The sequence below is a fragment of the Sphaeramia orbicularis genome, chromosome 21, assembly GCF_902148855.1.
Source record: "Sphaeramia orbicularis chromosome 21, fSphaOr1.1, whole genome shotgun sequence".
NCBI classification, from domain to species: Eukaryota; Metazoa; Chordata; class Actinopteri; order Kurtiformes; family Apogonidae; genus Sphaeramia; species Sphaeramia orbicularis.
Window position 1 is genome coordinate 8,244,005 of NC_043977.1, and position 12,806 is coordinate 8,256,810.

Consider the following 12,806-nt stretch of genomic DNA (forward strand, 5'->3'; position numbering starts at 1 on the left):
CTCTTGCCAGATCGGTGGACTTGTGGTTAGGTGCGACATAAAAGCAAGAAATATCTGCCATTCACTTCATCTGTGAATGTGTGGACTGACGCCACCACAGACTTTCTGTAGACCTGTATTCAGATGAGAAGCCCCTCCCACAGCCTGTGTCAGTCCTGTTAAAGCAGTGTTTAAATAGGCTCCTTTAATTGAATAGTTCCATGTGTCTGTGTATGTGATCCCAGGTCAGCGCATTCATTTCATAGAGAGAATTTATGGGAAGTTTTTCAGCGTCATTATTACCTCCGCCAAGGAGGTTCTGTTTTTGCTGGCATTCGTTTGTCTGTCTGTCTGTCTGTCTGTCTGTCTGTGTACAAGATAACTCAAAAAGTTATGGATGGATTTGGATGAAAATTTCAGGAAATGTTGATATTGGCACAAGGAACAAATGATGAAATTTTGGTGGTGATCGGGGGTGGGGTTGGGGGGAGACTGATCTGCCTTGGCGGAGGTCTGCGCTCTCTGAGTGCTTTTCCAGTATTAGTAGTTTTTTATATTTATTTTATTGCATTCATTATTTATTATTTCAATTTATTTGTACTTTTAGTGTATCTGTATTAGTGTACCTTTTTTGTGTGGAGCCTTAATTATCTTAATTGTCTGCAGCTGTGCCACACAGACCACATGTGCTGTTACCATGACAACAAGCACTGCAGGCACTGAGGACACAGAGACAAGCACACTCATTTATGACTGAGACACTGTGAAACAGCTCCCGAACAGCTGCTAATTATGGGAAAACTGTAAATGATAGGTGAAAACTAACAGGATCATGAGCGTCAGACAGACCTGGGGAACACACAGATGTATGTTTTTTGTCTGTACTGTGAGAAATGACCGAGTTGTGCCATTTCACTTTAAAAAGAGCTTAGGTCTTCAAACATGGGTTCATATGGAGCTCAGGAACTGTGGCTACATTTCTGGAAAAGATCATTCACCCCCTATGTATCGTTTGGCCAGGAGGGTGAGTTGTTCAGAAAATTTTCAGGTGAATTTTCGCTGTTCCTCCACTCTAACTGATGACATCACACACTCTAACAGATGAGATTTTCAGTCAACCTAAGGGTTTTTGAAGACTCGCCAAATGAAAGGCGTAAACCCCATCCTCAAACCACAGATATTTTTGGAGAGATGACAAAAATGCATGCGTTTTACAGTTTAACTGAAGTCTATTCTGCAGTAAACATAAGCACAGTAGGAGTGAAGACATATGTTTATTGTGATGTTATGCAGACATGGTTTTGGTGTGTTCTTAGATAAAGGAAAGTGTACACTTACAGTAATGTTAAGCTGATATTCTGTTATCAGGGAGTCTGCCTAGGGGGCGCTGTTCTGGGAGTTCTGAGAGTTAAGGTGGGTGAGAGGAGTTGTCTGTAGCTACTGTGCGTTGGAACTCACTAAAAAGTTCTGAGAAAGACCCTGTGCCTGTTTTGACTGATTTATTCCTTCACACACACCCATGCTGCTTACATAATCATTAATTATAGAAAGAAAAAACAAACGGTCACTCCAGTGGTCATCAAAGGTCAGCCTATTGAAACTGTGGAAACATGCAAGTACCTAGGAGTACATGTGGACAGTAAACTGAAGTGAAAGAGGAACAGTAGGCTGGGTTTAAAAAGGCTCGGTCCAGATTGTTTTTCCCAACAAAGCTCAGATGTTTTGATGTGGGCAGGAGGTTCCTAAGGGCGCTGTGGCCAGTGTGTTGTTTTATGCTGTACTGTGTTGGGGCTAGGGTTAGGGTTAGGGTTAAGAGCATCACTGATAAAAAATTGAGCTGGAAATGCCGTATTGATCTTGTCTGTAAAAAAAAAAATAATAATAATAATACATAATAATTCCATATATGTTCATTTATAGTTTTGATGCCTTCAGGGAGAATCTACAACGTAAACAGTCATGAAAAAAAAGAAAAACCAGGTGAGTCCAAACTTCGGACTACCTCCTACCCACAATGCCATTGTAGAACTTCTAGATGAACGAGGGGATGATTTGGGTCCAGTCATAAGGAGGAGTCATGCAATACCTTCTATGACTAAACTCCTCCATCGTTACATTTCCTTGCATCTGGATCATTCCAGTGCACTGTTCCATTAGTGCTGGTGTATCCCAGAGCAGTTTTTCCAGCGTACTGTCTCCATGACAACAACCAGGAGCGCACACAAAATCCTCATTTAAATAAGGCGGTCTCCAAGACTTTGCACCTGTTGTCATTTACACAGGAGATCTGAGTCGATCACCCATGACACGCAAATTGATAGCGGCGCATTTTTAGCGCAAGCAAGCAAATTTGCACATGTTATTTGTGATCTTAGTAAATCAGGCCCTTAGGTTGAACAGTGAACAGGACATAAGTCACATAATCTTAAACTGAACTTCTTCATCATATTCCTGTTTTTCAGTGATCACCACACGCTGCTTTTACCAGGAATCAATTAAAGGTGAGATTCAACAGAACGTTTTTGATTCTGCAGGAAACATGATATTTTACCACAGCTGACTGTTAGTGAAGATACAAACTAATTCTATAAAATATTAATAATGAAAAAAAAAAGTAACAAGTGACTGGATAAATATTCAACAGAGGTCCAACTAACGGTGCTTCAGTCGTCTCACAACCAGTGAGTTTGGAATCACCTGAGGACAATCTGATTCAGTCTGTAACAGAATTATAGAAACTTGAAAGCAGAGGAGCTGAGGGCTCCCTTCCTCTTTTATAATAATAATTTTTAAAAAACAAAGAAGAAGTGGTGTGACAGTCTTCTTATCTCACAGTGAAATAACTTCTTGTTCTGCTTTTATAAGTTCCTGGATCTTTAAATGTCTACCCTCCATGTTACAGAACCACGTCTCCCTTTAAGAATAAGCACAGGGTCAAAGGTTAACAGGTGGAGGAGGAATTTCATTGAACCCTCAGTGACTGTGACCACCTTCTGTGACCAACTTTTCAATGATTAAACCTACCAATATGCTTTAAAAAGTAAGGAAAAGGGGACTTTCTCAGCTTTCCAGGGATACTGCGGTGTCCTGAAAACCAGTATTTTAATCAAAAGTATTCAACCTGTATTCATTTGCATGCCAGAAGTTATTTTTAGTGTAATGGGAAGATTGTACCAGAGTAACTGACTTTTTTCTCGGGAGCACCACCACAAAAAAGAACACACCCATGGAAAGTTTTGAAAACGTGGAGAAAAAAAAAAAAAAAAAACCTGAATGGAAATTTTGAACATTCTGGGAAATAATTTACATATTCTGGGGAAAAAGTTACATATTTATATATCATAAACTAATACTGGGAAATAGTTGCATATGCATACACTACCAGTCCAAAGTTTGGACTCACCTGTTTTTTCTTTATTTTCATGACTGTTTACACTGGAGATTCTCACTGAAGGCATCAAAACTATAAATGAACACATATGGAATTAAGTGTGACATAACTCAAAGCATGTTTTAATTTTTAGATTCTTCAAATAACCACATTTTGCTTTTATTTCTGCTTTGCACATTCTTGTCATTCTCTCGATGAGCCTCATGAGGTAGTCACCTGAAATGTTTTCCAAGAGTCTGGAAGGAGTTCCCAGTGATGCTGAGCACTTGTTGGTCCATCTGAGGTCCATTTTCATGTCATTTAAATGAGGAGGTGAGTCCAAACGTTGGACTGGTAGTGTATATGCTGTCCAATCCAGACAGACACCAGTAAAAACTTACCCTATCCGGGATGAAGCCAAGAAGGGGGTCTTCTGATCCAACTAGAATAATGTTCAAAATTTGTCTTAAAAAAAAAAAGAAAAGGAAAAAAAAGGAAAAAGAAATATTTTGTCATATAAAAAGTGGGAAAAAATCCACTTGTTTCTGCAGATATCAACTCAGTGTTTATTTTGTGTATGAATAAACACTTTATGCGGCTCGAATTCTGCTCGATGTCTGAGTTTGTCTTTGACTCCACTATCTAGATGGGAGTACAGAGACATAAATTCAACATTCCAGAGCACAGTGTGGAAAAACGTCATAGAGACCAGAGATGTCCACCACCTGCGGCCGTAAAACTTCCACAACAATACCACATGTGTATTACCTGGGCCCACTGACGATCTATGGTGAATGTGTTTAAGCATTAGTGCTGACTCATTATTATTACTTCATTTCAAGATAAGATAAGATAAACTTTATCGATTCCCCCACGGGGGAAATTCAACTGTACAGCAGCACAAGACAATAAACATCAAATACAATAGAAAATAAAGAGAAGATAAAAATAAAAAATAAAATAAATTTGTTAAAGTGACTAATTTGTTAAAGTGACTGAGTGACACAAATTTTGATGTATAGGTGGAGAATTTTGGACCCAAATGTGGAACAGGGAGCAGAGGTAGATTTAAAGAACAAAAACAGGACTGGCTGGATGAAAACAGGATTTTACACAGGCATGCATGTTTTATTTTGAATTTACAGATTTAGGATTCTAGTTTATAACCAACAAAATGACAAAACTGAATAAAATTGACAAGTTGTTCTGGTTTTGTTTGGTTTTGCTGTTTGCCCCAACTTGAATAAAGGCACAAACGTCTGCTGGAGGTTTGGGCAACTGGACTTCACTTGAAAGATAAAGATTCCCAGGATGACTTTTTCCTCTTTTTTTTTTTTTTTTTTTTTAATTAAAGCTCAGAGGCACAGGTTGTTTGGTGCACATGCACTGAACGCAGTCACATTCTTTAGTCTTTAGGTGGAAAACCTTTCAACAATAAACAACACAGAAACAAACAACAATTAATTGACCAACAAATGCAAATGCTATAAATACAAAATCACCATCATATAGAAAAATAGATATTTACATGTAGATAAAATACAGTACAAAAATTGTTTAATTTAAATTGATAAACAGGAAGTATATATTTAACATGTCTGAATAAACAGAATAAGTAGAAGTAGAAAATCCAATTAGTTGCACTCAATTAACATTATTTAAACCCAACAAACTCACTACTATGACTATAATTAACTGACATAGTTAAACAACTGGAATCCTGTGCCCAGGCGAATTACTTTTACGATACATGATTATTTTTAATATAAAACACAAATAACCCAACTGTTTAACAAAAACCACCCACCGCTGCAGTTACAAACAGGCAGCTTTAAGTTTAACCCTTCAATCACCATTTTGCGCTCCGGTGCGCTCACACACAACCTTTCACCAATCAAGAAATTTAACAAAAAGGAACAAAACACTCAACAAAATAAACAAAATAATCAAGAAATGAACAAAAACAATAAAAAAGTGAAGAATAACCAACAAAATCATCAATAAAATGACCAACCCCAGAACCTGCAGTGATAAGAACAGCGATATTGAACATATTCCATAATAACTGGTGTAGCTTTAAAAGGAGTATCTCCAATGTCATACACCATCACAGCTAAAGGCGTTCTAATAAAATCCTGTGTGTGACTTTTGGTCAGATTCTAAACACTGCAGCTATTTCTCACAGATCCAACGCATCGGGACGCCACAGTGCCGATCATTCCATTTACCCTTCGCAGTTTTTTGTCCACAGTCCTCCTCATACAAATGCATACCATTACGCGCCTTACCGTTGTTCGGTTCCCCCGGATTCCAGAACCTGCAAAATAATTAACAAAATGAACAAATGTAACAAAATTATCAACAATATTCATAAAATTGAACGAAATGAGAGACAATATGCACATTAAATGATGAAAAAAATCAATAAAATGAAAAAACAAAAAACAACAAAATAACAAAATGAGTGAAAATAACCAACTTGATCAACAAACTGAATAAAAATGAACAAACCAATGGACAAAACGAACAATAATTTTAAATTTTTTTTTCACAAAATTAACAAAAACAAAGAACATAATTAACAAAATGAACAAAACTAATCATTTAACTGAACAAAATAATCCACAAAACGAACAAAACAAGCAAAACACTAAGAAAATAAGTGAAAATGACCAAATTAATCAACAAATGAACAAAAAGAATGAAACAATTGACAAAATGAACAATAATAAAGTAATTCACAAAATAAACAAAAAACAAACAAAATGAACCAACTAATCAAATAATTGAACGAAAATGAACTCAATAATAGACAAAATGAACAGAGTGATCAACAAATTGAACAAAAACTGACATAATAATTCACAAAATGAATAATAATACAGAAAATAATCAACAAAATGAACAGCCTGCACAGATAAGAACAGCTTTTAACACTGGTGAGAAATGCCTGAAATTCAACGTATCCCATAATAACTGATGGAGAAATGAAATGAGTAAACTCCAGGGATACCAAACAAATGGTCAAATATGACGCTGCATGAATTTAACCAAAATAAAAAACATTTTTTTCCTTACTTCAGTGTGACTGAAGATCCATCGACCCATTTCCAGGTTCCCTCGCTGACAAGATCGTTCAAACCGATCCAATATTCCTGTTTGAACCCTTGGATGAACTCCTGTTGGAGTAGAAAAATAGATCATTATTCATTAATAAAAAAATCCAACTAAAAGTATTTCTCCGACAGAACATACTACTGTTTATTTAAAGGTGTAAAAATGACCTGGTGGCATGATCAGTATTTACTGTAAAATAACTGTGAGGGAGAATGCACTGATAAATCCATTGATAACAAAACAAAATGAACAAAAAAGAATGAAATAATCAACAAAATAAAAATAGAAAAATCAAGAAATTGAACAAATATTAACAAAATATTAATTTCAACCCTGTAAAACCAACACAGATGAAGGTGTGTTTGATATCTCCACCTGTTCCTCTGTGCTGTCTATCACCACCAGATCTGCGTCTCTGTTTTTGCAGTCGTTTCTTCCTGCTTCCCAGGGTCCAGCTGTACTGGAAAAGAAGTAACAGCTGCAAAAGGACATCCTCCATCCTGCAGGACACGTTGTCTTCTGCTCTGCAAGACATGAAACCAAAACCAAATATTTCCATTGTACAAAAGAGCTGACATGAAACCACCAGAAAAATCTGAAGACAAAAACACATTTCTACCAAACTTTCATCATCGTATTCATATGAAATGTTTGACATGTTTGACGTTCCTGTCCTAGAAGGTCTTAGAAGGTTAGCTGCTATTACATTTATGGGCAGAAGGTGACAGTAGTTATAAAAGTACAACAGCACCTAGCATTAGTGGTTAGCATTAGCCCTCACCTGCTGATGAAGGATAGTTTGTGAATGTAAACATTTTCATCATGTAATTCTACTTTTTTCACATTAAAGTAAGGAAAATAAACTTTGAAGTTGTCGTGATTTACAGATTAAAATCCTATTACACTGTTGTCCATAAAGTTGGAATAAAATATGTTTTACCTCTTTTCATAAAATGAAATGTGATTTAGTCTTGATTGTAACTGGGACTCAGTTTGTAATCATTGTACTGGGTCAAAGATTATTACTGATGTGAAGAAATAGGAACAAGAAGAGAAATGTGTCTTAAAAACTTATTCCAACTTTACAGGCAACAGTGCAGTTACAGATTGCAATAAATATCATTGTACTATGCATTTTTAGGGTTCGTTTCATTTATTCATATGACGTCACCAAAACACTTGCAAATTGTTTGTTTTTACTTAGTTTTACTCAACATTTAATTTTATTTTTAATCATTATTATTGTTATAATTATTATAAATGTTTATCTCTATATATTTATAATGTTCTGACCACAAATAATCATTTTAATCTGGTTTCTTCATCTCTAATTAAAAAAAAGAGGTCTGAAAACAAAATTATTCCAACTTTATGGGTAACAGTGAATTTTTACTGATGCACTCAAGATTAAAATACCCCTGAAATTAGTTTGACTGATTGTCAGTAACTTCAGTGTAATTTTTGTATTTCACAAATGAATTTATTCCTTAGGCTGCATTGGATCTTTTGGCCGGCCAGCTTTGGTCTTTGGGCTGTATGTTTCATCTTCAGTCTTGTTTTAAATTGAGTTTTATAGATTTTTTTAGTCACTCACTTTTGGGCAGAGTCTGCAGCCTCTCCACTTCCTGGTTGGCTCTGATGAGGCTGGTGTTGAGCTGGTCTCGGTCTCTAATCAGGTCTGATATCTGGTCTCTGCTGGTCTGGAGCTGCCGTTCAGGTCTGACATCTGGTCTTTGCTGGTCTGTAGATGGTCCGTCATGTTGGCTTTGATTGAGGTCAGTTCTGCAGCTGAGATGTTTACTGCAACAATATAAAAAAAACTACTAACCCTCAAAGACCTAAACAGCTGCTATCGACCAAAACCATCTACTGATCCAAACAGTTTAATACCAGTTGATCCACTAATCCTATCAATACATGTAAATAATTGGTGTAAAATACAGTTCTTCATCTTTTCATGGTCATCAGATATGACCCATTTGGACGTTCAGATCCTCCGTAGTTACCGTGGAAACACCATCACCTTCTACAACATTGATTCACCAGTAAAACCCATGAGTTCAATTGCATCCATGTGTCTCCCCCTACTTCCCCTCTCCCCCAGTCTCTCTCTCTCTCTCTCTCTTTTTCTCCTCCTTTACTCTCTCTCTTTAACCCCAACTGGTCCTGTCAGTCGTTCATCCTCCAGGACTCTGGGTCTGCTCCAGGTTTCTGCTGTTAAAAGGACGTTTTTTCTTCACCACTGTCACCGAGCGTTTGCTCCTGGAGGATTCTGTTGGGTTTCTGTAAAGAGTCTGGTTTTGACCAGCTCTATATATGGAGTAAGTGTCAGGAGATAACTTCTGTTATGACTTGGCGCTATATAAATAAATTTGATTGATTGATTTGATTGATCATTGATTGATTGATTTGAGTTAAATAAATGGCAGTTTTGCATCAGTTTTCACTCTAAAAATGTGGTGTTTCTCCACATTCCAGCTACTGTTTGCTTCATAATGAAAGTCCCAAAACCACCCATCCAGCATGTCCATGTGGGCCCCAGAAGGGTTCCATTTGGGCTGCATATAAGGGTCCCATGTGGGTTTGTCCACAGTTTCCATGGTGACCCCACATGTGTTTGCCCAGATCAGAATCAGAATTTCTTTATTGTCATTGTACCAAGTACAACGAAACTGAGGCAAAGCTCTCAGGTTCAGTGCAAGAATTTACAGACAGACAACAAATATCAGTAAAAGGCACAGTTATTTATATTAAAAAATAAAAAGTATTGCGAACTAAGATATTTGTAAAACATAGAATTTAAGTAGTTTGAATAACACGAGAAGTAGTGCAAATGACAAGAAAGATAAATACAGTGGGATAAATAGTGTGAAGAATAAATAATATGAGATATTCACATCTCTGATTCTTATCTGGGCAAACACATGTGGGGTCACCATGGAAACTGTGGACAAATGCAAATGGGACCCTTATATGCAGCCCAGATGGAACCCTTCTGGGCCCACATGGACACACTGGCTGTGAGTCTTTAATGAGTAGAAATGCACAAACGGAGATCAACACAGTCAATCAAATGCTTATGCTTTTGTTGTATTTCACATCTATAACACAATCTGCTTAAACAGGTTTGACTGATGTCACTAGGGTTTGTTACTGATGTTCTCTTGGATGTTCTCTTGGACAGCGTCTCTGAACTCCATAAGAGGCTGTGTGCACAGCTCAGAAACTGTAACTACACTGACCTTCACTGATGGTGGATGTTTAGTCTTAACAGTGCTATTAACTTTACGTTTGGCACACTTGCTTCTGTTCAAATATATGAAAACAATAAGGTTATTTTTCCCCTAAAACAAACAAACAAACAAAAAAAGCAAAAAATCAACTGTTTATCTGGATGGAATGTGTGATTATACATTATTAAGCGTTGATAAATATTTAAGATCAGTAAATGCTTTTGGTTGACAGTGGATGTTTGGGTCTTTAAGGGGGAAGTGAACAATCCTATACATTTATATTTGGTGCAGCTACTTTTGTGCAAAACAATATCCAAACAGCTAGGTTCTGATCCACTAAAACAAACAAAAAGGCAAAAAAAACAAACAAAAAAAAACCTGCTTATATGGAAGGACGGTGTGATTTTACATTGATAGCATCTGCAAAAACTACTAAACCACCTTTGTACATGAGATTTATTCAGGATATGACTTTACTTCAGTCATAAAGAGATGACACTCTGCGTTTTACACCAATGATTTACATGTATTGATAGAATTAGAGGACCATCAGGTATAGATACTTTAGGCCATTGGCTGTTTAGGTCTTTGGAGTTAAATATAATACATCACCAGACCTAAAATAATAATAAAACCAGTTGTAAAAGTCCAAAAAGAACCCATGTGAGACTGAATCTATGTGAATAAAGTCCTGTTCTTTGTGCAGTGTTTGATCCAGACTCACTGTAGACCCCGAGGCCGATGAGTCCAAACATCAGGGAACCACAGAAGAACCCCAGAAAGACAACAGCTCTACGTAAGCCCCTGTTTGAGACCTGAGGAGCTGAGGACAGGAAACAGACCAGAGAATAAAACAGTAATACTGAGACCAGTCTGGAAAACACTTCTATGAATCCAGGATCTATACTCTCACCTGAAGATCCCGTGTTGACACGTTTAACCTCCTCAATGTTCATGTACAGATCCTCCATCCTGGGTTTGTAAATTCAGTTCTGCAGCGATGGCCAGGTTACATGGGAGTGTCCTAACACTTCAGCTGTTTCATCTATAGAGGAAGTTATGAGTGTTTAAAATACTGAATTATCTGTTGCATTATGGGATTTAGTTGAGGTTTCTGCATATTTTCAGCTGCTTGTGGTTTGGTATTTCTAGACATGAGAGCAGTGAATACGTGTCATGAGTCACTAATGCTTAGTTAACAGTAAAGTGAATATCCTACAGTCTGCTTACAGGAAGGGTGTTAGTGCGGATTTTTTTTAATTTAACCTTTATTTAACCAGGAAAAAAGATCCCATTGAGAATAAGAACCTCTGTTCCAAGGGAGTCCTGGCCAAGAGGCAGCAACACACAGTTACAACATACAATAATTTACAGGACAAGTCAAACTATGAAAAACAAGTGCAAATAATTGAGTTATTCTCTAGCACTTTGAGTTTGGATTTAAAAGCATTCAAGGAGGTCAATTCAATCCGTTTCCAGTCTTTTAGCAACACATTCCATGTGCAAGGAGCAGAGTAGACAAATGCCTTACTGCATGTGCTCTACTACCTACCAACACCTGGAAACAACTGGTAGCTCTGTTTGAATCATGTTTTGTTTTCCTCTAGTGTTTTTAATACATTACAGCCACATATTTTATCACATAAGTTACTGATTTTTAAGTTGCACAACACCACGGTCGCCTGGATTTTAGACTCTTTTGTTAAGACTGGAAGTACGAAGTCTGAACCCAGATGCAAGACCCACAGACAAAAATACAATGTAATTGTGTTTATTAAACACAGTCAGAAAATACAGTTCACACAAAAGGATTATGGGTGAGTCTTCAGTGAAACTGCTTGGTGGATTCGTCACGGCGTCCGAACCCGAATGAGTAAGCCCATGGCCCGGGTCGGGAGCACACGAGGGGAACCCGACTAGGGGAAAACAGAGGAGAGTCAGGAGACAGACCAGGTCATGCACAGAGAGGCTAGCAGACAGGCAACAGGACACTGGGAAAAGGCAAAGTCACATACCGTTAATCCAGGCAAAAAGGTCGAACACAGGAGTGGACACTGAGGCTGAAGCACAGACAGGGGACAGGCAAAAACTCTGGTGTCAAGGAAACAATCTGGGTCAAAAACAGACAGGCAGGCAGACAAACAGGATCCGAAGAAACGCTGGTAAGTAGACACACAAGGAGAATTCGAACTGGCAACAAACATACAGAAACACAGGGCTTATATACACAGGAGGGAGGGAAGACAATGAGACACAGGTGGAACAAATCAGGGCGGGGACAGGTAATCAGACACAGGTGACACAATCAGGGAAGGGAAGTAAAAACACCAGACATGACACAAGAGGAGAACTTAACAAAATAAAACAGGAAATGACAGACAAGACAGACAAAACAGGCAGAAGTCCGGGGACTGATATGACATCTTTTAACCATCCTCAATTTGTGAGACTCGGTGACAGATGTTCTGAAATGATCTAGATTAAAACTGGAGTTCCGCAGGCCACTGTTTTACCCCCCTCCTTATTCACACTGTACACGGCTGACTATAGGCACAGTTCTGCTTTTTGTCATCTGCAAAAATGTCCTCATTTCTCAGGGTGATGACTGGGCTTACAGAGAGGAGATTGGCTTTTTTGTTAATTGCTGTGTTTCTCATTTTACAGCTCAGTGTGGAGAAAACTACAATGGTCAACAAGGGCCAAACACATTGCAACGACCCAATGCATCTCAGTTCGAGAAAACTGTGCAAATTCACAAACTCAAACACAGTCTAAACGAGGTACAAAAAGAGGAACGAGGTGCACATGAAAAAATGCACCACAAGAAACAAAAACACATGCATCATCACAAAGAAACGATGCAAAGCACAAAACTATTCAAACCAAGAAAACATCTGCAAACAAAAAACGCTGCATAACCGGTCAGTCCAACAGAAGTGCTCCAGACCTGTAGGGGGCGCTGTCAGCAGAACAGCTCAGTGCACAGACACACAGGATGGAGAGAACAGCTGACTGAGTGTTTCAAACTACAGTGGGAACTGATTAAAGTTACGGCGTAGAGCTGTCATGTGACTTTTATTTGATTCCATTTGACAGTAGTCTGTTGT

General features: G+C 37.9%; 1 protein-coding gene across 1 annotated transcript; it reads right to left on the reverse strand.

Moving 5' to 3' along the window:
• Positions 1 to 4,958: 4,958 nt before the first annotated feature.
• LOC115412811 (CD209 antigen-like protein C) lies at positions 4,959 to 10,670 on the reverse strand. Its single transcript, XM_030125472.1, has 6 exons — positions 10,613 to 10,670; positions 10,424 to 10,522; positions 8,061 to 8,207; positions 6,842 to 6,990; positions 6,428 to 6,528; positions 4,959 to 5,666 (listed from the first exon to the last, which is right to left on the reverse strand). Exons 1-6 carry the CDS (start codon positions 10,668 to 10,670, stop codon positions 5,522 to 5,524), a joined length of 699 nt encoding a protein of 232 aa, XP_029981332.1. The 3' UTR covers positions 4,959 to 5,521.
• Between the last annotated feature and the right edge of the window lie 2,136 nt (positions 10,671 to 12,806).

Bases quoted from the DNA above. Each gene is read 5' to 3' on its own strand.
- LOC115412811 (XM_030125472.1), bottom strand. From the start codon at position 10,670: ATGGAGGATCTGTACATGAACATTGAGGAGGTTAAACGTGTCAACACG. The intron at 10,523-10,612 runs GTGAGAGTATAG...TCCTGTCCTCAG, and splicing joins TGTCAACACGGGATCTTCAG to CTCCTCAGGTCTCAAACAGG. The intron at 6,991-8,060 runs GTGAGTGACTAA...CATGTCTTGCAG, and splicing joins GCTGCAGACTCTGCCCAAAA to AGCAGAAGACAACGTGTCCT.